Below are 25155 nucleotides of genomic sequence, written 5' to 3'. Positions count from 1 at the left end.
CTAGCCAAATTGACCATATGTACACTGTAAAAAATGTAATTACATTATTAGATATGATATCCTCTGTTGTTGGCCATTGGTTTAACTAAAGTTTCTAAATGACCATTAATGCCAAAATTATTACTACTATATTCTTCTGGAGAATAACGTGCCTAGCCACATAAGATGCATCACGAAAGGGAACACGAAATATCAGCTATCATGTAACTATCCATAAATGTTGGATTTCTACAAAGTGATTCTACTGCATCATAATTAAGGGTTTGAAAGTCAAATGATTTAAGTGCTAGTTTTAATTACTGCTTGGTGAACTTTAGTGTGTTAGAATTGTCACAACTTTCCTTGAGGATTAATCTCAAGACAGGCAATACAGTGGGAAATTATTAACTTGTACTTTGGTTCAGCAATTATCTGCATTACAAGGTTTATGCAATTAGCTGTTTAAGATGTCATTATATTTTGCCATCTGGTACACAGGAGTTTATGCATATAAGCAGGCATGTATTGAAGTGATTTTCACTATATGACTCTTGATCTCAACCCAAATCATCACTATAATGAGTGGAAGACACAGTGTACAGTACATTAGTGGCAGGTGCACACTATCAAGCTTCATTTTAATAAAAGACTTTCATTTTTCCCTTTTAAAGTATTCTGCACAAGTGCTGGGAAATTAATTACACGTTTTCAATTTAGCAAAGACCAAAGACATGTTGTTGCAAAATGTTAAGGAACATCAGTTTTCAGAAAGGGGGCCACTAAATTTATGTTCTTTCCTTCTATACCATAGGGTCAAATTCCACCTCCAAGTACCAATGCTAATGTCTCATTGAAGTCAGTGGGAAATGCCTGCTCGCATGCTAGTGAACAGAATTTAACCCTCTGTGATTTATTTGTGAAACTCCTAAGAGAGTGGCAAATCTCTCAAAGCTGTGGATCAAGGGAAATAACAGAGCAATTTACATGGAGAGCAAACTGATAGGATGTCTTGAAACCCACCTATGCTGTGATACCTGTGAAAACTCTTGACAGTGGTTAGCCAGCTGGTGTGCAGTGACATGTACACAGCAATAGGTAGCAAACTGCCTCGTTGTTACCTTGTGTTTCTCTCCACTCCTGTTAATCTGTCTTTGTTGTATCCACCTGTTGGCTCTCATCTTAAACTTAGATTGTAAGCGCTATGGGGAAGGCACCGTCTCTTTCTGTATGTCTGGACAGTGCCTAGCTCAATGGCGTCCTGGTCTCCTGGCACAACCACAATACAAATCATAAATATTAATAAGAGACCATTATATTGAGTTATGATAATACATGCTATTTCTATATATATGGGGCTCAGAGTACTTCATAATCATTAACAAATTAATCCCCCCATCACTCCTGGGAGGTAAACTGAGGCACTGAAAGGTTAAATGACTTTCTTGAGTACAGAAGAAATCTATAGCAAAGACCAGAATAGAACCCTGAGGACCCCATAAACAAGGGACTCTTCATATGCAGAAGTACCTTTCTGAATCAGGGCACTGATCCTTAGGCCTGTGCTGATAGTATTACAATACTATCATTTATCTGTAAATACCAGCCACAAAAAAAGTATATAGATGAGGAGGGGGAAATTACATTGGATGGGATGGTTTGACTGTTCAGAGGCAGGGAATGGATTTTCAGAGGAGGGAATTTCCCTGGCTTCTCCCACTACCAATAAATCACTGCCAACTCTCCACTATACTTTTGCAGATCTTATATTCTAAAGTGTAATTCAGACAGTCTCATTGTTTAGTTCCTGCTACCCCAGTTTCAGAAAGTCCTCCTTTTGTGAAAAGTGTTTAGTATCACACATGTGTATAGTTCACAGACATGCTGTGAAATGTGGTCAATCTTCTAGCAAATCAAATCTCGCATGCATTTTTTTTTAGTATTGCTTCTCATCTTATGTTCTGGATACTCTTAATTGCTTGGCGCAATGAATAATAATTTAGATCCAAGGAGCGGGAAAAAAGCATCTCAGCAAGGTATGCTTCCAATTACAGCCCCTGAAATTCCCAGCATGAGAATTGTGCTCTGTGTGTCTGTTTGCACAAGTGGGAACTTAATTATTGAATTACATTAAAAGGACGCCCTCTAGTGTCCCATTTTATTACATGGGTAAAAGAAAAGTGGACTGCAGAGTCGATAGGGTTATTTATTATTATTATTATTATTTTATTATTATAATAGTTTGGGGTGGGAAAATTTTTCTCCTAAGAGATAAGTCATGCAATGAAGTTGACATGAAATATTTGTACGGAATAGATTTAAAGTGTTACTTCAGATCAGAATGTCTGAGATTTTGCATTAAAAGATTTTTTCTACGGGGCTGAGGGAAATGATCCCAGAAGACCTAACAAAAATATTACACAAATCTATGCACACACACAAAGGTGCAGAACTTGCCTCTTCTAGAAAATCAGTGTTGACAGGTCTGTGGTTCATTTTACCGTTAGTCAGAGATTATTATATAATATATAAACACTTTTCTCATATATAACAATGTATATACTGTTATATGAGAAATATAAAAATGTTTATAGAAATATAAGCATATTTCCCACATTCATGCATGTGCCATGATATCCATCTGGAAAATAACTGGAAATGGTTTTTCCAAGTGGAGCCAAATACTCACTCAGCCACAGTGCCCACTGATGAAACGAAACAGGTGATAAATATAAAGTAATGGAAAATTAACATTCAGAAATGTGCAATATGTTTGATCCCCAGAACAAAACAGATTAACAATGAAAATCCAGACAGGGAGCTTGGTCCTGCAACTTTTACTCTCACACAAGTAGCCCCATTGACTTCCATGGAGCTACTCAGATAATTAAGGACTGTTAGGATGAGCAAGTGTAGCAGGATATGACCCATAGGTTAAGATTTGCTGGACCAAATCCTCACCTGATTTAAACTGACATGTGAAGTCAATGGTACTACACCAATTTATACCATCTGAAGATCTATCTCCCTAGATCAGTATGTCCTCTAACATCCAAACCACCCACTTACCCTTCATTTTATTAATAATTTATTTCTTCTTCACAAATATTGTTATTTTCTGCAAGAAAAAGCATCTCTTCCTTTAAATAAACATAAACCAGTCTTGGGAAAGACTGAAGCATTGATTGAAGGTCACTGGAATTTTTCTGGTCATTACAAATCCATTGCGAACAGAGCAGCCATTGAAAAGTGACACTGATGAATGAGGAGGGCTGCTGTTTCCTTGGAAAAGTTGGGTTGCTAGTAGTGAGAAATGTGTCATTCATTTTCTCAGGAGAATGTTACTTTTTTCCCCTCCCTCCCCCTCATCTCCAAATCCTTTTGAATCGTGTAAATATCCATGTCTGCAAAAGTTAAGATGAATTCCAACAGGATCATTCCCCTTTCCAACAGACAAGTAATTAGAATAATTAAAATTGGGCTCTAGCAACATATTATCAACACAACAAAGCTTAAGGAAGCAGTGGTAAATGTGTGGAAAAGATGCTGCATCTACATATTGGACTAGAGAACTTCATCTTGGTTATATTCTGTTGGCTTATAGTTGTCCTTTTATTTTCGAGAGTGGAGAGTTGTCTTCTTTCCTTACATGCATTACATAAACCCATGCAATGACCTTCCCTTATTTTATTCTAAATCCATACTCACAAACCCCAGTACTCTAAGATTGTAAGACAATAGTCAAAAAAACTGCCTTAGCACTATTACGAACTGTAATGTTTAAAGCCATTAATGTAGAACACTGCAGTGTTCTCATAAGGGTTTATATTATATTTAGCTAAAACTAAACTATGTCTAAAACTATGACTACAGGGCAAAATGACTGTGTCCTGCCAGACATCCTAGAACACTTATTCTCAAGGACTGGTGCATGTATCACTACAGTTACTTCGGGCTTTTGCCATTGATTCTGATTAAGCATTCCCCACCACAGTCTCCTCCCTACTTTAATGATAAATTCTGGGCCCACACTCTGGGCTGATCCCCTGTGCTCCCCTGCTGCCTGCCTCTCAATTACCTTTGCATGCTGAAACCTACAGCAGATCTTAGGCTACTCTAAATCCCAGCCTCAGATGATCTGGTGCACTCAAGGATTTGGAGCAGCAGCAGGGCTGGGTGATTTAGGAGCAGGCCGACCACCTGGGGTGCCAGCAATGGGGGGGCGCCAGGCTCAGGGTGCCGTAAGGTATACAAAAGTTTAACAGATGGAAGCAGGTACTGAAGATGCTCCTCGCCTGCGTTGCCATTTGGTTTAGGGCCAGCTCAGAGCAGCAGAATACCTTTTGGAGCAACCCAGGCTCCATGGTGGGTTAGATTAGCTCCACTGAAGGGCCTGATTCAGATAATCCCATTGAAGGCAGTGGGATTATTTGTATGAGGGTGGATTCATATGAGTAAATTTTTCAGGACTGGGCCTTTAGAGGGTCATAGAGGTGGGAATAGGAAGAGGTTTCTTGCTGCAGCAAAAGGGAGGGCAAGAAAGTTGCTGAAACAGCCAGAAGTCTATGAGTATGTCTACACTACCCCCTGGATCGGCAGGAGCGATCAATCCAACAGGGTGCAATTTATCGCATCTAGTCTAGATGCGATAAATCGAGCACTCTCCCGTTGACTCCTGCACTCCACCGCCGCAAGAGGCACAGGTGAAGTCAACAGGGGAGCAGCAGCAGTCGACTCACTGTAGTGAAGACACCATTGTGCGTAGGTCTAAGTACGTCAACTTCAGCTATGTTATTCACGTAGCTGAAGTTGCGTAACTGAGATCGATTCCCCCTCCTCTTCCCCCCCCCCCCCCCCCGCACTGTAGACCAGGGCTTAGTCTGCTAAACTGGTACAGGGGACTACAATTTTTAGGAATCACCAAGGAGTGTTTTGTACACCAAATACTGCCCACCACTGTACAGATTATGCAGATCTACTCCAATGTAAGGGCTACATTTTCAAAAGTGTCTCAAGCCAGTCTTTAATTTTGACTGACAGTCCCTCTAGGTGCATACATAGGTTGCAAGTTCTTTGGGGCAGAAACCATCTCTTTGTGTTTGTAAAGTGTGTAGCACAATGGGGTCTTGGTCCATGATTAGGGTGCCTAGATGCTACAGTAATACAAATAATGATGATGAGATCCTTAATTGATAAATGGGCATTGTTATCTGTATCCGTAGTTGCATGTGTAAATTTCTCATTTGCATGGGTCACTGATAACGCACACAGATCTATGCGCACAAATTAAGCTCAGAACTGTACACAAAATAAGAGGTTTTGTTTAGACAATCTGAAGTATTTCATTAAATTGCACTTCTGTAAGATTACAACAATGCAAGGGAATATATGGAGGTACAAATACATTATAATGCATATTTGTGTGGTTGTCCAAATGCTGAAGAAATAAATGGTAATACTCTGAAGGACTGGAGCATTGTATAATCATATTTTCATTCCATATATATGCCATACATAAAAGTTTGGTTTCTTTAAAGCAGAGGAGATGTAACTGGTGTGCTTTATTGCCACCTGGATGTGAAGATCATAAAGAATCAGGTGAATAAAGATACCTGACCTAGAATCAGTGCCTCGGTTATAATTTGATCAAACCCTTCATTGTTGAGCATAGCAACTGCAATCACAATGCTCAGACCCCAAGCTCCCCTGAGGCTGCTGTTTCTAAATTCACCACTAGGGGGTGATGAAACTGGGACTTTAGGAACAGTGGCTTTGGGGACAGGGATGTTGACTGGTTTCAGGTTTCAGAGTAAGAGCCGTGTTAGTCTGTATTCGCAAAAAGAAAAGGAGTACTTGTGGCACCTTAGAGACTAACCAATTTATTTGAGCATGAGCTTTCGTGAGCTACAGCTCACTTCATCGGATGCATACCGTGGAAACTGCAGCAGACTTTATATATACACAGAGAATATGAAATAATACCTCCTCCCACCCCACTGTCCTGCTGGTAATAGCTTATCTAAAGTGATCATCAGGTGGGCCATTTCCAGCACAAATCCAGGTTTTCTCACCCTCCACCCCCCCACACAAATTCACTCTCCTGCTGGTGATAGCCCATCCAAAGTGACAACTCTTTACACAATGTGCATGATAATGAAGTTGGGCTATTTCCTGCACAAATCCAGGTTTTCTCACATCCCCCCCACCCCCATACACACACAAACTCACTCTCCTGCTGGTAATAGCTCATCCAAACTGACCACTCTCCAAGTTTAAATCCAAGTTAAACCAGAACATCTGGGGGGGGGTAGGAAAAAACAAGAGGAAACAGGCTACCTTGCATAATGACTTAGCCACTCCCAGTCTCTATTTAAGCCCAAATTAATAGTATCCAATTTGCAAATGAATTCCAATTCAGCAGTCTCTCGCTGAAGTCTGGATTTGAAGTTTTTTTGTTTTAAGATAGCGACCTTCATGTCTGTGATTGCGTGACCAGAGAGATTGAAGTGTTCTCCGACTGGTTTATGACTGGTTTCAGCTGCCGCTGGGGTTGGGTTACTTGCAAGTTTGTGGTGATTTTTCTTCTGGATCCTCTCTTTCCACCACTTTATTCTGTTGGGCCGTTCCCTTGTTACCATGCAAAGAGGGACTTGCTTACATACTGGAGCCAAAATATACATTCATCATTCCGCAAAGTACCAGGTAGTGTTACATAGACATTTTGCCTCTTGGCCTGGGCCCTTCCCCTATGCAATGTTTATTTGAATGAAACAGAAGCCTGATAGGCTCGGCTCCTTGGGATCAAACATATTTTTCCACTTGGCGTTTGTATATGCAGGTGAAAATCTTTAAGATTACGCTGCAGTGGAGTTGCGGGGGAAAGGGGAGGGAGGTGTTCCGTGGAAACACGTTGCGAGGAAGAGCCATAGCTGCAGCACGTCCCATGTGTGGAAGCATTAGGCCTTAAGACAGGAGCTTTGCAGACTGTGTGATACCCCGGGATTGCCTCTAGGTGGCGCGCTGACCGTCTCACTCCATGTCAAGGGATGACTCAGGGGAGCACAGTCAAATGCCTTGCACACAAGCCAGCTGCTCAGAATAATACAGAAATCCTTAGTTACCACTCTTGATTTTCGGAAATAGAGAGAAAAATCCCAGCCTTCGGGGTCTCCGGCTGGTCGGGGGGGGGGTCGGGGGGGGTGTTTGTTTTTTTAAAAAAGGAAGAAAGTTTTAACTTCAAGCCATATTAACTGAAGTCACCCCCCGCTTGCTGAAGACACATTAGCCGGCAAGCTAGTTTCCACGGGACTCCCCCAGACAGCTTATAGATTCATAGAAGGTTAGGGTTGGAAGGGACCTCAGGAGATCATCTAGTTCAACCCCCTGCTTGAAGCAGGACCAATCCCCAATTTTTGCCCCAGATCCCTAAACGGCCCCCTCAAGGATTGAACTCACAACCCTGGGTTTAGCAGGCCAATGCTCAAACCACTGAGCTATCCCTCCCCACAGACGTAGGGGCTGTGTGGGGCTGGGGAGAGGGGCCTGGGGTATTGCCCAGCTGAAGTAAACAGCGTATGGGGCCCGGCAATAACCTTTACCACTTTTCTTTTGCGGAATGAGGGTGAGGGGGCACCAAGACCTACGCAAAGGGAGAGAGGGGATCAGCTCCACGTGGAGGGGGAAGGAGGCCGATGAATGGACAGTGCGGGATGCCTGCGCCTCCCCTGGCTCCTGTGGCCGCCTTAGCCCGCTCCAGCCCCCAGGCACCTCCCCAGGACCGAAAAGAAATCTGGAGCCCCCGAACTCTTCTCCGCGGGCTCACTCCCTTTGAGAGCCTGCGGCCAGCGGGAGTTTTGCCGGGTCGCTCCTCCCCGCTCGGAATGGAGCCGTTCTCACCCTGCGTCGGACGGGCCTTTGCGAGCCGCGGTGCCCCTTGCTGCGGCAAGCCGGTGGCCGGGATCCCCTCTGCAGACCTGCCAGGCTCGGCGCACAGACCCCTCGCCGCCAGCGCCGGGGCCCCGCAGCGCTGGCTTTGCCGCCTGCCGAGCCGGGGGCGCGCTGCTGAAGGCTCTGTCCCGCGACTGTCTTTGTGTGGGAAAGAGCCCAGCAAAGGTGCAACCCCGTTCACGCTGAGCGCCGGGGCCGGGCCTCCCGCGTGTCGGTCGCTTGAAAGCAACGGGGATTGTGGCCATTACCGTAAATGGGAGCTCGACCGGGCCTTTCAGTTACGCTGCTTAAAGAATTAACCCCCACAACGTTGTTACGTTATATTAGCAAAATATCCTTCTCATCTAAAGCTATTTATCTGTGTATCATTATTTTATGGTTTTAATTACATGATGTAGGTTGAATATATTTTTGCACGTGGTATTTAAACCATTAAAGGCACCGTTATTAAAAGTACTGGGCCAAACCTTGTAAGAACACGTTAAAATATTAGAACAGTGAACACCAGCTGTCTTTTAACTCACTGTTAACTTTTTCAAGAAAGCCAGTGGCAGGGCGCTTCAACTTTGTTCTGCGGCCTAATGGAAGTCTGGGGGCTAAGGGGCTGAACCTTAGTTCTTTCCTATGATCCCACTTTTTAAATCGAATTAGACAGCAATGTATGAAACCCATTTGTATGTCCTTTGAGGTAAGTCCTCCTGTATCATTTGAATCATTACATGCAGATTACAGACCTCATGTTGCTGTCTGCTCCGGTAAAACTTCCTTTGACTTCTCTGCAGTTTGGCCTCAGGATCAGACCCTGTGCACTGTGATAAGCAGTCAGTATGCAGCAGTTTCCCAGTCCCTCAGGAGTGGTGCTGGGTAACAGTTTGCACTTTAAAAATTGCACCCTAGGTTAGTTTCATTTCACCAGCCAAAAGACAGGGAGTGACTCTCTCATAATAGACCTGCTGTCGGATATTGTGAGTATTTTGTGCCAAAATATAGAAGGTGAACTTTTAACATTCACAAACCGTGTGTATAGTTGCAAGTCACTCTGGCCTGGAACTAATGATCCATAAACACACACATTTCATGACAGGGGAAAGTAAAAACAGCTAGTAACTCTGTGGCCTAGCAATGAAATCAAAGTGTGTCTCAATATTTCCTAGAAAGGATTCGTGACCAAGAACTAACAGGCCACTGTAAAACAAAAAGGACCTTTGAATAAAATCACCTAAACTGAAATGATTGGTTGTGGCTTTTCAGTGAACAGTTTGTCACATGTGGTAAACTGCAGATAGGGATGAACTAGGATTGATTCAATATCACCAGCGACAGGGGCAGAGGCCCAATCCTGCACGAATGCCAGCCAAAGGAAGTGTATGGAGGAGGTCTCTAATCTCTGCAAAGGCAGCGGGGCCTGATCCTGCCTTGAATGAGATCAGGGGGCCTTGTAGGCGCTGCCCCCCGAGCTGTGTAGATTGAATAACTTGTTATGATTAAATCTGCTTGACATTTTTTGTCCTGACCCGTAAGGCAAAGCAATGGCCAGCGTAGGTGGGGGTCAGTGCTGGGCGCCCCGGAGGTGCGTCTGCCCCGTGCCAGGCTTGCCCACGGCTTCTCTGTCCTGGAGAGGGGGCTGTGCGGAAGGGACGGGGCTGAAGACCCTGGATGTGATGATCGCCGCGGCGCTGTTAATGGGCTGAAGTTCCAACCCGCCCGTAAAGATAACAGACGCCATAAAGTTACTAATCGGAGCCCCGAGCAGTGAAATGATAATTGCTCATAAAGTCCTCCTTTGGCCCAAGGGTACAAGTGACTTCAGCGCCTCTGTACGACTCCAAATAAACGGGTTGGGGCTTTTTATGCTTAAATTATTGACATGAAACAGACCGGGGGTGGGGGGGGGGGACGACACGGAGAGCCATTCAGATCTGGCCAGCCTCAAGCCAGGGTGAACCGGAGTCTCTTGTGGTGGCTCTCCCGCCCCGCCCCCCAGGACTGGGGGGACAGAGGCCGGTTCTGCCGCCCTTGCTCGGGAGCGGAGTGCCCTGCAGGACCCAGGCCGTGTCTCGTGTGTGCCTTGCAACACCGAAACTCCCGAAAGTTTCATTCTCCTGCGCTTGAGTGAATCAGGCGCCCCCAACCCCCAGCCATTGTCATCAGCGCTCTGGTCTGGCACAGCTGGAACCTGACCCGTCCCTTGCTACTCGGCGTGGCCGGCTGGCTCCTTGCAGCGAGGGCCAGTGACTGGCCGGCTTTGCTGGACGTGATAACAGGTCCAGATCTTCAGTCCTGCCCCCTCCCTCCCGTTTTCAGGGCGGACTCTTCCCGGGCCCCATCCTGCTCTCCCCGAAGGCTTTAATGGCAGCAGGATCGGGCCCTGGCGGGGCTAGAGACGCCTGTTGGAGTCAGGGTAGATCTCGCTCCAGGGCGTGCCAGGAGTGCCACCTCCCGGCTGCGGGAGAAGCGCCCTGGGCTGGAGGGCGCTGTTTAAAAGGCCCCGCAGTCCTTGCCGCAGTGCGGGGGGTCTGGCTCCTAGAGGGTTTACGGGATACATTGGAAACCCCCTGGACGCTGGTTATGACCCACGAGTGTGCGGCAAGGGGCTTTGCCCCCCAACTCGGGCTGCTCAGCTACCCTGGGTTTTTCCGGGCAGCAGGAGCTGAGCCTGGTTTCTAGTGGGAATTGGAAATGATCCCTGGGTTTTTGTAGGAGGCTAGTCTGGATATAGGACGTCCTAGGAGAGATTATTCTTAGGGGAAGTGTCAGCTTTGCCTCCCACAAGAGCACCAGGAGCAGGAGCCAGGCAATGGGCAGCCCTCCTCTGTGTTCACTCTTGCTTGTCTGCGCTCCTGGGGGAGAGCAAAATCCCTCTTAAACCCACCCTGGGCACCTCAGCGCTCCTGTGGGCGGACAAGCTCGCCTAAGCCCGCCTGCCAAGTTTGCCTTACTGTGTTGGTTTTATTATTTTAAGTTCTCCGAGGTGCCTTGTGTCGTGAGCCAGGTAAGTCAGTGGAGAGAACAGGTTCTAGCTCTAGGCCTCATCACCCTCACCTTCAACCAAAATCAAAAGCCAAATGATGAAACCCTCTCTTCTCGGTGGGTTGGGCGGGGGGCAGAGATTTCTTTTATGACCCTGCTTCCCCCACTCTGAGTCGCCTGCTGACTTGGAGTCAACTCCGACTCCTGTTAATCTTTCTTCCCCCCCCCCCCCACTCCTTTAAGGGGGGAGAGAATACATGATTTTTTTCCTCAGTAGTATTGATATATATTCGCTCACCTCCTTTCTAACTGACTTACATTACTTGCAGCCTCACACCCTCTACAAAACCCGGGCTTTGATTTGTGCTAATGACCGGGATGCTGTGATGTGGTTTCATTTCAATAGTGCTTGCAGCAGTTGAAAATTTCCTGCAGCCTTGGTGGGACTGGGTTTGTTTTTTTTTTTTTTTTGGCATGGTTGGAAACTTGATCTTCACCTTCAGTTTTATATTGCTAAAGGGTCTAGTGGCTGAAGGGTACTAACCCTGCCAGCTGAGGCTCACTAACCTGAGGGACTTCAGCACCAGCCTTGCCAACTGTAGTGTGAAATACCTACATCCTGGAGAGAGAGGTATTTCTACAAAGAAAAAAAACCCAGAGCTTTATTGCACACACCGTTGTAAATACTGGACTAGTAATGTAGCTTTCTTTTACCTTCTTCATTTTTTTTTTTAACTCTACATTTTCTCTGTGAGGTGGTACCATTTTCCCAGCTGAAGGCCAGAGGTAACAGTTTACACAGAGGTTTACTATTACAGCGACAAGATGTCTGTAGTCTTTAGAGCCATGGTGTGATGGGACACAATGCCAACTTTCGCTTAGTGTACCAAGATTGGAGCCCAGTAAGTTTTTTAAATGACAAATTAGGTTTAAAGCTATGTTAACATTTTTTAACTTTTAAGGAGTGAAACTAAATCTGAAGATTTGATTTGTGATGGGGCACTTGTTCCCTCTTGTCTCTCACTAACAAGCTTTGAATAGGAGAAAATGTTTGCATCCCACTACTCCATACAGTGTGCTAGTCCCTTTGGGTGTTTCTATATAAACCCCCATTTTAACATAGGTATTTGTTATACCTATATCAGTTGTGTGTAAACATTATAAAGTAGAATGTGTGTGTGTGGTTATCTTATCACACAGGGAGTTTCAAAAGTGTCTTTGTGACTTAGGAAAACAAGTATCATTGACTTTCAATTCAACCTGTGGTTCTAAAGCCACTTTTGAAACTCCCACCCATAATGTGTGTGTATATTTCTAACTTCGATCGACATAAGAGAACAAAATGGCACTCCGTTCACATCACTAATCCACCGCTATGGGTCACAATAGTAAGAATGGACCTAGTAGACCTTGGAAGGAAATACTACGATTTATTGGGTCTCTACGGCTTATAGCAATGCTACAAACACTTTTCAACATGTCTTTCGATACCATTAAAATGCATCTAGAATTAACATGCAAACTGCATTAGTTGGGCTAAATGCCTAACTTGAACATGTGAAAACATTCTGCGTTCAGGCTTCCACTCGGTCCGGAGGTAACTCACCAGCCCTACCTCGGTAGGAGTGGAGCCCCTGTGCCGTGTTCCGTTTCACACCGGCCTCAGATCATTGTAATACCTCGTCACCAGAGGGCGGGTGACACGACGGAAGCGCGGATTACAAATGTCCTTGCTTTTATCGATTCTAACTCCCCGTCTGGACGTTACCTGAAGGGCTTTGTGTTAATTGCAGGGATTTACAGCCAGTTAATAAACCAAGAATAGTAACATACATAATATAAATGCTGTGCAAAACCACACTGGCAGGTTTGAGAGTAGCAGCCGTGTTAGTCTGTATTCGCAAAAAGAAAAGGAGGACTTGTGGCACCTTACAGACTAACCAATTTATTTGAGCATAAGCTTTCCTGAGCTACAGCTCACTTCATCGGATGCAGGCTTTGCAGAAAGACTCAACAGCTCTTATTAGAGGCAGCTAGCTCTGGTTGTTTTTTTTTTTAATGCATCTATTAAGGCAGACTAAAAATATATAAATTTGACAAGTATCCGTCTCTACTGTAGAATTGGTTGGGAGCCATAATATATATATTTAGTGTGTGTGTCCTGAAAGACACTATAGATATAGCTATATACATATACGTCTTTCAGGAGCCCTCTAGCGCATTTTGATCACAACCCAAGACCCTTTAAAGAAAGTTTAGCAATTCATTCTTGGCATACGAGATTATAAAGCAGGCTGCCTTTCGCCTCTCTTACGTGCAGATGCCTCCCTGGTCTCTCTTCCCCACCAGACGTTCTCCAAAGAAACCTCAACGGCAGCGTGTCCGGCGTGTGGATATTTTGAAAGCCACGTTTCGTCGGAACTCAGTCCTAGTGCGTGTCTTTTGGAAACGGTGTGAGAGCGAGCAAAGGAGAGCGTGTTTTGCTTCCCAGTGACCAGATTCCCATGGAGTCTGCGTTAACGTCAGTTTCACCCTCTCCTACGTGCTTGTCTCACCGTCTAGTTTTGTTCAGACTTTATTTTCTTCCACGCTGCATTACAGAGCGTTTGTCCACGCTAGGGGGGAAAGAGCCTCTTTTTTTTGTCTTTTATTTCCCACTTCCCTCTATTCAACAATCCGGATTTTTTTCTTTCTTTCTCTCTCTCTCTCGCTGTGTTTGGCTCAGATCTGGCCACAAATATCTTATCTCTCTCTCTGTGTGTGTCTGTGTGTGTGTGTGTGTCAGTGAGTGATGTAAAGTGGCATAATTGAGAGCTGGGGCTGGAGCAGTGAATGATTCGCTGTGATAAATCAGCTTGGCTGTCTTCAGTACTGTACTGCCATTATTCATCTCAATGCGTGTTGGTTTATACGATGGACGTAGACTGCGGCAAAAAAAAAAAAAAATCACAACACCACCACGATGCAGCTGCTAACCTCTGCATCAACAGCAGCAGCGGCTGGTGGAGGACGGGGCACAGCACGGATTGATTATTCCCTCCCCCCCCCCCGCAAGCTCAGTGCGGCGCAGCAATTCGAAATGAATTGACTGTAGAACGATCACTGGATGAATGTGGATTCGGCTCTACCTCCGGCTCGTTTTGTTTGTTTTGGGGGGTTTCTCATGACCTTTTTTTCGCCCCCCCCCCCTTCCTTTTTCTGTACCTTAAATGAAAATGGCTACCACTGACTTCATGAATAATTGGGAAGGCAGACTTGGCAGGTTATGAGACTATGATTTTTTTTAAACACCATTTATCCCCCCCCCCCTTCTCCACCGATTAATGAGAGTACAAGAGAGGGGGAAGCGGCGTGTGTGTGAGTGTGTGTGAGGGAAATATACAACGCTTGTTTTTTTCGTAGTGATCATTTTTATTCTGGCTCTTTGTGCCTTTACTCGGAGGAGTTAAAACCATCCCTGCCGCGAAATCAATTGTCGAATAAAAATTGTGATGTGTACAGTGTCTAGCACCATGGTCAATGTCAGTTGAATGCTGCTATTTCCAGCGATGCAGATGCTAGGGCGGCTACTGCAGTCCGAGGGTTTACCTCCCGTATGTGCAAATAAAAGCCAACGGTTCTGGGTACTTACTTTTCTTAAGATTGAGGATTGACTAGCTAATAAAAGAAGTATACGATTTGTCTGGGGCGGTGGAACGGGGTAACAATGACTCATGTTCCGTTTTGTATTGATTGTGTCTGAATATTAAAGTGACATATACAAGGATTCTGGAAGATATAGATCCTGGTGTATACGGGACAAACAAGAAAGTGGAAAAAAAATCTCGAAAAATACCTTCCATTCATAAAAATGTCAGAGTGTTTATACATGCCTCTATTTCTGTCTCTGACTAAACAGCTAATATAGTATTGCCAGCTTCAAATGATAATTGCAATGTCGGCAGAGACCTAATAATACAGTAGCAGATATAATTTTAAACCACACCTCACGGTTTACTGTGATATAACTTTCCCAAAGTTTATTTATGGCATTAGGAGAGTTTAAGTGCAGAACAAATTGCAAATGAGCAGCTCTGTTTCGATACTAGAGTTTCTACAGTTAGGGACAATCCAAATCTGAAGAGGATTAAAAAAATACATCTGTAGGGAAGTGCTTATTTCCTGCCAAGGGGGGTGGGGAATCTGCAGGCAGAGCTTTTCCATGTTCTAAATGGAAAATTATATTATATTTGATTTATGCAAACTGGGTAAACTGAAATTCTAACAATACACCTGTTTCATAAGATGTGAACAGAGCTTTAGAAAAAGCTACATTTCAAAAAAAAAAAAGTTCACTGCATTTACACAGAATAACTGGGTCCCCTGTTGTGATGTGTGTTTGTATACAGGAGTACAAACAGAACCAAAAACAAATGAACAAAACCAGGATTCATTTGTCCCTTTATAATCACATTTCAGTGTGTTTGTATTGTGTCTCATTGCTTATAGTGTTAGCACTGCAATTGTCCCAACTTGATATGGAAGTTAACACCCCTTTAAGATGAATAGAAGAAATTCTCTCCTTTTCTAGTGCTATTTCAGCCAGTTTCCAGAAGGTAAGTACATCATGGATTACAACAGCTCTACAACCACAAACTTACTTTTTTCAGAAGAAATCTTATATTCAGCAAAATAAAACAACATGTGCAGAAAGATCCTACCTTACCCCATGTTGCCCATAACTAGGGATCTAGATTGCCAATACTCATAATGCAGCAGGTCTCAGAATTACAGTATGAAGACTTGAAAAATGTCCTGATGCTGAAGCTAATGCATTTATTAGCTGTTATACAAAACCTTTCGACTTTCTGAACAGCGAAGCAGGAGGCAAAACAAACAAACAAACAAACAAAAAAACCCGCTAGTTAAACTTGATCATATAGTTTACTTGTTTAGAAAACCTAGAAAATGCTTCAGCTGGAGCACATGCTGACAGAAGCCCTATACACACAAAAAGCAGCAAGTAAACATTTCAATTTAATAATCAAAGCTGAAGATCAGTATTAACATTTTAATCACAAGCGCTTCCTCGGTTAAAATGTTTTAAAATAAAAAGTGGATTTTGTCAAACTCGAGACATAGAAAAGTTTCTGTCTTCCCTAGAGTGAATTCTACAACTTGCATATTTTCACATTTAGGGGAGATTTAATTTGGGCTTGAAGGAGTACATAACAGAGAAAAATACAGAAGGATATTGACAAAACTTTTGTGCTCTTAGATTTTTAAGTTCTCTTTACATCTTAGGAAAGTGATCAGCTTTCCACTGACACACATTCTTACCCCTTATTTGGACATTTACCTCATATGATGGATTACACTATTTTGATAAATAAAGGCCTCATACATTCTCTAGTTCTTGGAGTGATTTGCAGACAGACATCATTCAACATACACAGTACCAGAAACAATAATACTGAAAGGTCAGATGTTAGCATGCCGAGATTCTTCATGCCCAATCACCGTCCCCCATGCACAAAGTTAGGAGAGATTTTGCCTGAAAAGTAGAGTGCTCGTATTTTACAGACTTATTTGTAATAAAGAAAAATACAAGGAACAAACATAGTACTTAAACAGATCACTAATTATTGCAGTTTGAGAAATATCATCTGACTCGTCTTAATTTTAAACTTTGTTGCTCACAAAGAAAAAAAGTTCAACATTGGACAATAGAGGAAAGCATTCTACGTGTGGTATCAAAATAAGTTGTGAGGAGTCTTTCATTATACTCCCCATTTTCTCTAAGTCATAACTTTTCTATAAAGTATACTGCAGTTGCTGAGTGTTAATCTTATTCCACTATATTCAATTAACATCTTCTAAACCATATTTTCACCTCAGCTATTAAATGTCAGATTCAGTATGTAGTAAGTGAACACAAGACAAATCACTGTATTCATAGATTGATAGACAGATACTACTATTCAATGGGCTTGTTGTCATGTGGTAGCAAAACAGTAACAAAAGTAAACAAACTGATTAAGTTTGGGAAGTATATTGTCATGAACACAAATATATAGTAGGTATCTCATAACTGTATTTTCATAATTTGACTGATCCTACACTCCTTACTCGAGCAAAATGACTACTGAAGAGTGCAGGATTAGGTCCAAAATTATGAGACCTATTATTTATGCTGAACTTGATTTGGAAAGAAAGCTGTATCAGAACTAGAGACTGTAATCACTCAGTACCACTGCAGAGTCATTTATTGCCCTTGAGAAAGATGTCTGTCGGTTTTAGATAAAGAGGAGAAAATGGAATAATACAGTGTGTCTGAATAAAAAAAGTTTCTGTATGTTACTTTACACGTAATGTTTGTGGCCTAGTAGTTTAACAAGCAGGATGATGGTTTGCACCATACCGGGGCAGGGACTGTCTTTTTAGTACATATATGAACAATGCCTAACACGTGGTTCTGATCTCTGACTAGGTGCTCCTGTAATACAAATAAAAACGTAATAATAATAATTGTCTGTCAGTAATGCATCTTTAACTTGTTAAATCAAAACCATTTTCACTATGAACTTTGTAGGTTGTAGGTTTCACAACAAATCCTGTTTTCAAAGTACTATTTAAACTGAAACACTATTTATTAAATTGTAAACACTACAATCAAATAAGGAAAGAAAATGATGATTATTCTGGATCTCTGTCTCTGATTCCTGTTTTCTTCCTTTCATTAGTTTAAACCCATCTGATTGTAAATTGCTATTTCTGTATAACTTGCAATACATAAAAGTATAAACTCATTTGGAAAAATCTGCAGAATTTTTCAGTGATCAGCTAGAACCAGGAGCAAAATGGACTTTCCCCACCAATATGCTGGAGAACAAAGATTGGATTAGTGAAAATGTAAACTGGAAAGCTTTATCATGGCAGGAGGGACTAATGGTTAGAACACTAGCCTAGGACTTCAGTAGACCTGTGTTCAATTCCCTCCTCTACCACAGACTTCTTGTGTGACTTTGGACAAGTCACTTGACTTCAGTGGGATGTAGGAGCCTAAACTAACTTTGAGGATCGTAGTTTTAGTTCCCCATCTATAAAATGGAGATAATAGCACTTCTCCACCTTCCAGGGGTGTGGTGAGGATGAATACATTAAATATTATGCAGTACTAGGATGATGGTGCTATGTACTTATCCAAGGCAATTAGAAAGCTGCATATGTGAAAATTTATTATTCACAGGAATTAAGTAATTTTAAATTAGTATTTTGGCATCAGATTTCCATCAAACCTATGTGTGCATTCATTTAATCTAAAACAGTTGAGCCTGTCAGTTTACTGTCTCTGCAGGCTTCTCCTGCTGTTTAAAGGTTACATACTACTTTCATAAGAAATTTTTATAATTTATATTATAGCAGTGTCTAGATCCCCAGATTGGGGATCAGGGCCTATGGTGCCCAAATGAGCTCACAGACTGTGATCTTATTTTTAGCTTCTTCTAAAAGAATAGAAATGACCACACCAAGAAAGTATCATAGTAGATGGGTATTGTCAGCCTTTTTTAAGTATCTTTTGTGCAACAAATGATAGAACTGGGGGAAAGGGTAATGCCAACCCAGTCAATATCTAACAGCTTCCCTCCACCACACACAGTATTTTTATTGGAATAAGAAATGCCTCATGGTACACATCAAATTATGGGCTGTAGAGTAAGTGCTGAGGATTTAGCTCTATAGAGTGCATGTAAGTCTCTGAGGAACTGATCTTAACCCAATTGGAGGCTTTCTATTGACTTCAGTGGGCTTGCAAACAGACCCCAAAGTCCTGACTCTGAGAGGAGCTGAGTGCCCTCAGTTTCCATTGACTTCGGTGTGAGTGGGAGTCAGTAGTGTTCAGGGCTTCTCAGATGGTGGTCAGCACCTAGGAAGGTTGGGTGTCCATGGCAGTTGAGTACGCTCAGAACCTTGAAGAAGGTAGTCAGCACATTGGAGGATCAGGCCTCTAATGATCACAGTTTTATGTTAATATTGCCATGCTGTATAAAAACCTAATTGTTTTCTGTCTAAATTCCCCCTTATGTGACCCACCAAAAACTCAACATGTTCTACCTCCAATGTCATTATCACACACCTGCCCATCTACAGACGTTCCAACAGTCCTGGTTTTGAGAGGGATAGTCTCACTTTGCCCCAATCCCAGTTGAAGCAGAACATTCAGGGCCACCAGGGAGGGAACAGTCCCCCGCTCCCCCCACCAGTTTTAAAGAGCCACAAAGCAAGTTGCAGCCTGGTCAGCCTGGTGCATGGAGTCAAACCAAGGGCTTGGCCCATGCTCCCTTCATCTCCTTCAGGGCAGACAGGCCAAACCTGCGTGGCAATGCATCCTTCTTTAGCCACTTGAAATGTATTGAGAGTATTCTTTGATAACTCTTGATAACATAGTAGACAATCCTTTGTCATGTTTCTTTTAACAAAGCTCTCAAGCGGCCACGGGTAAAACATAGATGGTTTAATTTAATCTGCAGACAATATTTCATCATTTGATGATTTGCTAATAGGAACCATCTGAAAAAAGCCCCTCACTAAATAAGAGAAGTTTATGCTAACCAATAGCTACCATCTTTATTCACCAACTTTAGTTAACACTATAGTCTGTATTCGCAAAAAGAAAAGGAGTACTAGTGGCACCTTAGAGACTAACCAATTTATTTGAGCATAAGCTTTCATGAGCTACAGCTCACTTCATCCATCTTTAAAGCTCTAATCTCATCCACTTAATAGTATTAAATATTTTTGGGGTAACCATGCTACCCCAGCAGTCCTTACTCAGCTAAAGGGCCACACTGTACTATTAAAATTATTATAAAATTCCAGAAATTATCAACTGTTCGCTTGTTTGGTTTTTGTGGATGTTGCAACGTCAAGAGATCTCAAGCTTCCAATACATGATGCAATGCTTTTGCTGTCTGCTGTTAATTACACAAGCCTCTTCATCATCAAGGATCGTTGGGGGTTAGGCTAGATGACCTTTGCAATCCCTTCTAACCTTGTGGTTCTGTAATTCAAAGCTACACACAACTGACCGGTAGCTTTCTATTTCTCATGCCCTCTTTGGAGATTTGTTTAAAATTAAGTTTAGCAGATTGTATTTTAGGAGTTGTAGATATCAGGGTTATCCTGCAAACGTGTCCAAAGCTAGTTAACAGAAACAACGATTTGCAAGGGTGACACCAGGCCTATTTTTGGGGTGCTGCAGAAATTGAATACTTTGCAGCCAGGAATTCGATGGCTGCTATTACCGTTATCCACGACTGTAATGATAACCCACCCCCACCTTCAGATTTCCCAACAGTTCGGAGGACAGGCACAGTTCGAATTAGAATCCTTTTGTTTGGTTGCATTTGATTTCTGAACTCAGCAGTTTTAATGCATTTAAGAGGAACTTTACCCCACCCAGTGCAAATGGCTTTGCCGACCTCCCGGCCAGTCTCCTTGAACTAAAGTAACTTGCAAAGAGCGGTAGGGTTTGTTTTGCTTTTAAAGGGAAAGGATCCGCTGCGAGGCGGACACCCGCACTACAGCACGCAGCAAACCATCTCCTTAGACCCCATCCCAATGTCCGCCTGCAGAAAGGACTTGCACTGCGTACGGATATACCCCGCTCCTCTTCCTCCCGCCTGCCGCTGCTGCTGCTGGGCTGGGGCCTACTGTACGTGGACCCTCTGTCCCGGGCGCGGCTGCAGCTCGAGCTGGATCCTGGAGCTCGCGTTGATGGGAAATCCAGGAGCTGCCATTGGCCAAGGGTGGGCCCCGTGCGTGCATCAGCCTCCTCCTTGTGCGTCCGTGGTTCCTATGCAAATTGGAGTGAATGCGGAAATAAACACGGGGAGGGGCGGGGGGAGAGAGAGAGACTGCCGAATCGATCGCAACTTCTGCAAAGTCTAACACAATCCAAAGCCCACAAGGCAAAGCCAGGGGGAGAGACAGACTCTGAGAACCCAGCCAGCCCGGCTTGGATGGCTTTCAAAAAAGAGGAGAGAGAGAGAGAGTGAGATTGCATTGCAAATCCTTCTGATCTGGGAGTAAAGTTGTTGTTTTTTTTTTTTTAAAAGAACGAAACCTAACCAGCAGCCTGCAGTTGGCTACAGCTTTTTATTATCTTCCGGGTTTTCAACGGTTCCAAGTTTATTTTAGATATTTAAAAAAAAAATTGAAAAAAGTGTCAACCAATGAAGCCAATCGTCTCAGCCTTGTAAAGTTTCTCACGTACTCTTTATACATTGCAATGGTACGTGGTGCATCTTAAACTTTCTATTTCCATATTTTTATAAACAAAGATACTGTACGTAACGCGATACTTAATAGCTATGATGTTGCCGATACATTCATTGTAAATGATTTGCTACCAAAAATAATGTGTAGCTGAATGTATTTCTGTGTTCTGTGTGCAGGAGATAGCAGCCGTGTGTGGTTGGGTTTTGTTTTGTGTGTGTCTATATGCACTAGAGTTTCCTTCTTTTTTTCTCCAGGGATTTCAGAAAACCGCTGAGCTTGACAGATTTTTTTCCCCCTCCTAGCGCTTGCTCGGTTCCAAAAAGAAAAAAAAATGTACGTGCTCGAGTCTGCAAAAAGACGTCTGGCATCGGCAGCCAACCCAGCACAAAAGGAAGTGTCTAGACTTCGCGTGTAATTGACACACGCCTTCTCTAATCAATGTTGCAAAGCTCCATGATGGACCAGAGCGCTGTCCAATGAGAGAGCGGCTTGGCTGTTGCAACGTTCGAAATACCCCAAACGGGCGGGAAGCTGAGAGTGCGTTGGCCTCCTCCCCCCTCAAAGTTCTTGGAGCTCAGCAGGGGCCAGTGTAGTTTCAAGCTGTCAAACCTGCTGCAAACTTCCGGATTTAGCAAAGCGCACACACACACACACACACACACACACACACACAAGTGTTTCTGCTAGTGTAGCAAAATGCAGAGTTAGGGTGGTTTTAAAACAAATTGTATGTGCTTTGCTTTGCCTTTTGCACGTTCAAATAGATGAAAGGAATGCCAGGGTGATTAGACCACCCCTCCCCCTTCCCGTTGACATTTTTGTGAAAGAAAAAGCTGTCCGTATTTCTCATGGGAAGTCGAGAAGGGCCCCCCTCAGCTGCGTTGGGTGTTACTTTGTCGCTCTATGTGTGTACAATGGATATTAGATGATGACACTAGAATGTTTCGCTGGCCGCAGATGTCTTTGCGCATTAACTGTTAAACGGGGCCAAAATTTAGAAGATTTAGAAAGTGCTTTGGAAGACAAGCCGTGCGCCTTCCCCTCGCGTGTTAATCCTTTGTATGGTTGTTTATGGTTTTCTTAACCCATTAGTTACTGAATGGTGAGCAGTGTGTATTGAGGTGAAGGGGGTCTGTTTTGGATTTGTTCACAGGCGACTGGCAGATGTTTTATAAAGTTGGGGGGGGTGCGCGCGTGGGTGGCTGTGGAGTGGGGGGAGACGGAGCTAAAGCTGCCATCAGGAATGTAAGTAACCCGCGACTGATGAATCTGTACATTTCTTCCTGTTACTAGTCTTCCCTGTGCGGAAGGTGCTAATGTAGGAGGAGATCAGTAACACACTAACTTGGAGTCGGGCCCGTAGTCCCCTGGATATAAGTCCCTGACACAAGTCCAGTGGAAACCTATTCCAACAGCTTGTCTTGGAGACAGTAGCTGGCAGGCACTGACTTAAAATATCCGTCTCATCTTTCCCTTGAGCGGTGTAGGTACTTTGAAATTTAACTAGAAATAGGATGCGTTCTTTTAGCTCTTTGGAAATAGCTCCCTAGGAGTTGACCCCTAAGTCTTCCCGTGTGCTACTTAAGGCAGATTTTGGAGTCACAAAATTCACACCTTGCACTTAGTTGTGTGCAGACTGTCTTTCAAGGGTCCGTGATCTTGACCTTAATAGCCAGTGTTTTATTCCCAGAAAGCGGCTTGTAGTAACCAAAGTGCAACAAAGCTGGAAAGAAAAAACAAAACAAAACCCAACCTCCCCCTCAAGGGAACTGGCAAAGAAATTGTTGCTTTAACAAGTAAAGAAAGTGTATAAAGGAGGGGGAAGAGGGCGAGTGGGGAGGCTCAGTATTAGCCGAGTTCTGACTTCAGTGCGCATTGGGCGCCCAAGTCTAAATCATAGTAATACGGCCTCACTATTAAGTACCTCCGAAATAAAAGAGAGTTCAGATGTACGTATAAGTGAACTCTTATTGACGGAATTTATATATCTAAGAGGATTTCACTAACGCTGGCAAAGTAAAGTTTCTGCAAATAAAACATTGTAAATGCAATGCCGGGCAAAGTGCCAGAAAGAATATGGATAGCAGGGATTATGGCAGAAGTCTCTCTCTCTCTCTCTTTAAAAGACGCCCCATCGCAAGGCACCCTGTAGCACTTTCAAAAGAAATGATCGAAGTCCCCATTTCCAATGCCTCCTTCCTAACAGCCGATCTCCAGGTTTGCTTTAGTGCCTCGCTTATTTTGTTATGATCAAGGCATTTGCTTTAATTATGCTTCCCCGCCCCAACTCCTGCGTGTCTTTTAATAGCTTTATATACCATCCGACGGTGATTTCTCTTGGAAACCTCCTCCCCTTGCTTTGTTTGAATGTTCCCGTTGGAACTTTCACTGGGCCAAAGGAGGTTCTGAGCCAGTTGGGACCAGCGCTGCGCAAAGCTCCCTCCTCTCCTACCTTTTCTGTAGGCTCAGGATCCTAGAGTTTAAGCGTGCACAATGCGTGCTGGATTGGAGAACGCGGATGTGAAGGGGTTTGGTGCTGAACTTGGATGCAGCCTCTGCCTAGAGGGCGCAAACAATCATCCCACGTCCAAAAGTCTTACGAAGGGCGCCAAAAGTTACTTAAGATAATATTGCTAACCACAAAAAGCTGGAAATCGTGGAGCGAGGCTGCCTGCTGCACCGACAGGACTGCTAGGGGCCCGATCCCGCATTCCTGGCGCACCTAGGATGCCGGTGGAGTTCATTAAACCGGAGTTCATGGAACTCCACGCTCGCTTCTATTTGGGTCGGACAGGGAATACAGGATCGGGCCCCAGAATAGAAACTAACCCCCAGTGGCTCACTTTATTCTCAAAGCTGTTTTTTATAAATAGATCTTACTGTGTATCACTAAAAAGTATCCTCGCTTTTGCCGCAGGGCTCTAAATAGAGGCCAATGTAAACATAGCAACAAAAGAAAGTTGTAATAAGGAATAAAAGAGGGGGTTGTTTTTGTTGTTTCAAAAAGGCATGCTTTGGTCAATATCTGCTCTCTGTGCCTCAGGCACATGTCTTGCTGTCAGCCAGAAACTTCTATCGAGGAAACTTGCAGAGCAATGAAGTGATATATAGCAGCAAATATTTAGCTGAAAGTGTTTCTTGTCATTATTTGACTAACAGATCCAGACCACTTTTTCTTTTATCAAAGGAAAGCACTGAGTGAAAACAGCTCATTTTTCAGTGAGTCCAGGACATCTCCAGTTAAAGACAGGCTTGTAGAGAACTTCCATCAAATATCACCCTGCTAAATACCAACCACCTCTTTTCAGTCAGCAAATGTAGTGACGTACTAGCGAGGGAACAGACATGAAAAAGTCTCCAGCTGGAGAGAGAGCATTTTTGTTACTTTTCTTACACCAGGTTTTCTGACAGAGCCTTTTCTTTTAACAGCAATGGGCACAGGGATTAACACCCCTGAACTTGTTGTGAAAAGGGTTTACAGTTTGAAATACAGTACCTACATCTCCCATCCACATGAGAAGCTTTGCACGCTGCATGCGGTGTGTCTTGTGGCGTCTCCTTTCCTTTTGTGGGGGGGGGGGGGGAAGGTTATGAATGGTTGTGGATATGTAAGTGTCTGCAGGCTGCATGCAGCTCATTGGGAAGAGGAAGAGGAGGAGTACTCCATCCAGGAGATATACTGATGTTAGACCGGAGAGAAAATATAAGACTCAATAAACGAGAAAAGCTAGCTGACTGGAACCTTTCCAAACCCAAAAAACCAAACCCTTCCTTGTGCCAAAACAGTACGTTATAGCCTAAATGAGTGGCTGGAGGCTCGGTTCTATTTTAAGTGCTTTACTTTTACTTGGGGAGGGGGCAGCAGAGTAAATGCAGAGCACAGGTTGAGCATTTTTTAGTAAAATAAGCATCCCTTGCCCTACAGTGATTTATTTAAAATGACATTCACATGCCAAGTATTAGAGAGATTTGGAAAGTTTTGAACATATTTATCTCCCCCCC

General features: G+C 43.5%; 1 protein-coding gene and 1 long non-coding RNA gene across 7 annotated transcripts in view; one reads left to right on the top strand and one right to left on the bottom strand.

Annotated features, from left to right (window-relative positions):
- Window positions 1-25155, top strand: part of NFIA (nuclear factor I A) — a 469138-nt gene that overhangs the window by 126752 nt on the left and 317231 nt on the right. The window contains exon 1 of one of the 6 annotated variants that reach the window (XM_075131794.1): window positions 20830-21166. The exons of the other annotated variants lie outside the window; for them this stretch is intronic. Coding sequence (XP_074987895.1) covers window positions 21164-21166 — 3 coding nt within the window. The 5' untranslated portion in view covers window positions 20830-21163. Of the gene's footprint in view, window positions 1-20829; window positions 21167-25155 lie in introns of those variants that run through there. 6 annotated transcript variants of the gene reach the window in all.
- Window positions 19373-23686, bottom strand: LOC125641708 (uncharacterized). Its single transcript, XR_007358125.2, has 2 exons — window positions 23606-23686; window positions 19373-20728 (listed from the first exon to the last, which is right to left on the bottom strand). It is a non-coding gene; the product is annotated as an uncharacterized LOC125641708 (long non-coding RNA).

This window comes from Caretta caretta, chromosome 8, assembly GCF_965140235.1.
Source record: "Caretta caretta isolate rCarCar2 chromosome 8, rCarCar1.hap1, whole genome shotgun sequence".
Lineage (NCBI taxonomy): Eukaryota > Metazoa > Chordata > Testudines > Cheloniidae > Caretta > Caretta caretta.
The sequence above is the reverse complement of the archived record's forward strand: the minus strand, read 5'-3'. Positions and strand labels throughout refer to the sequence as shown.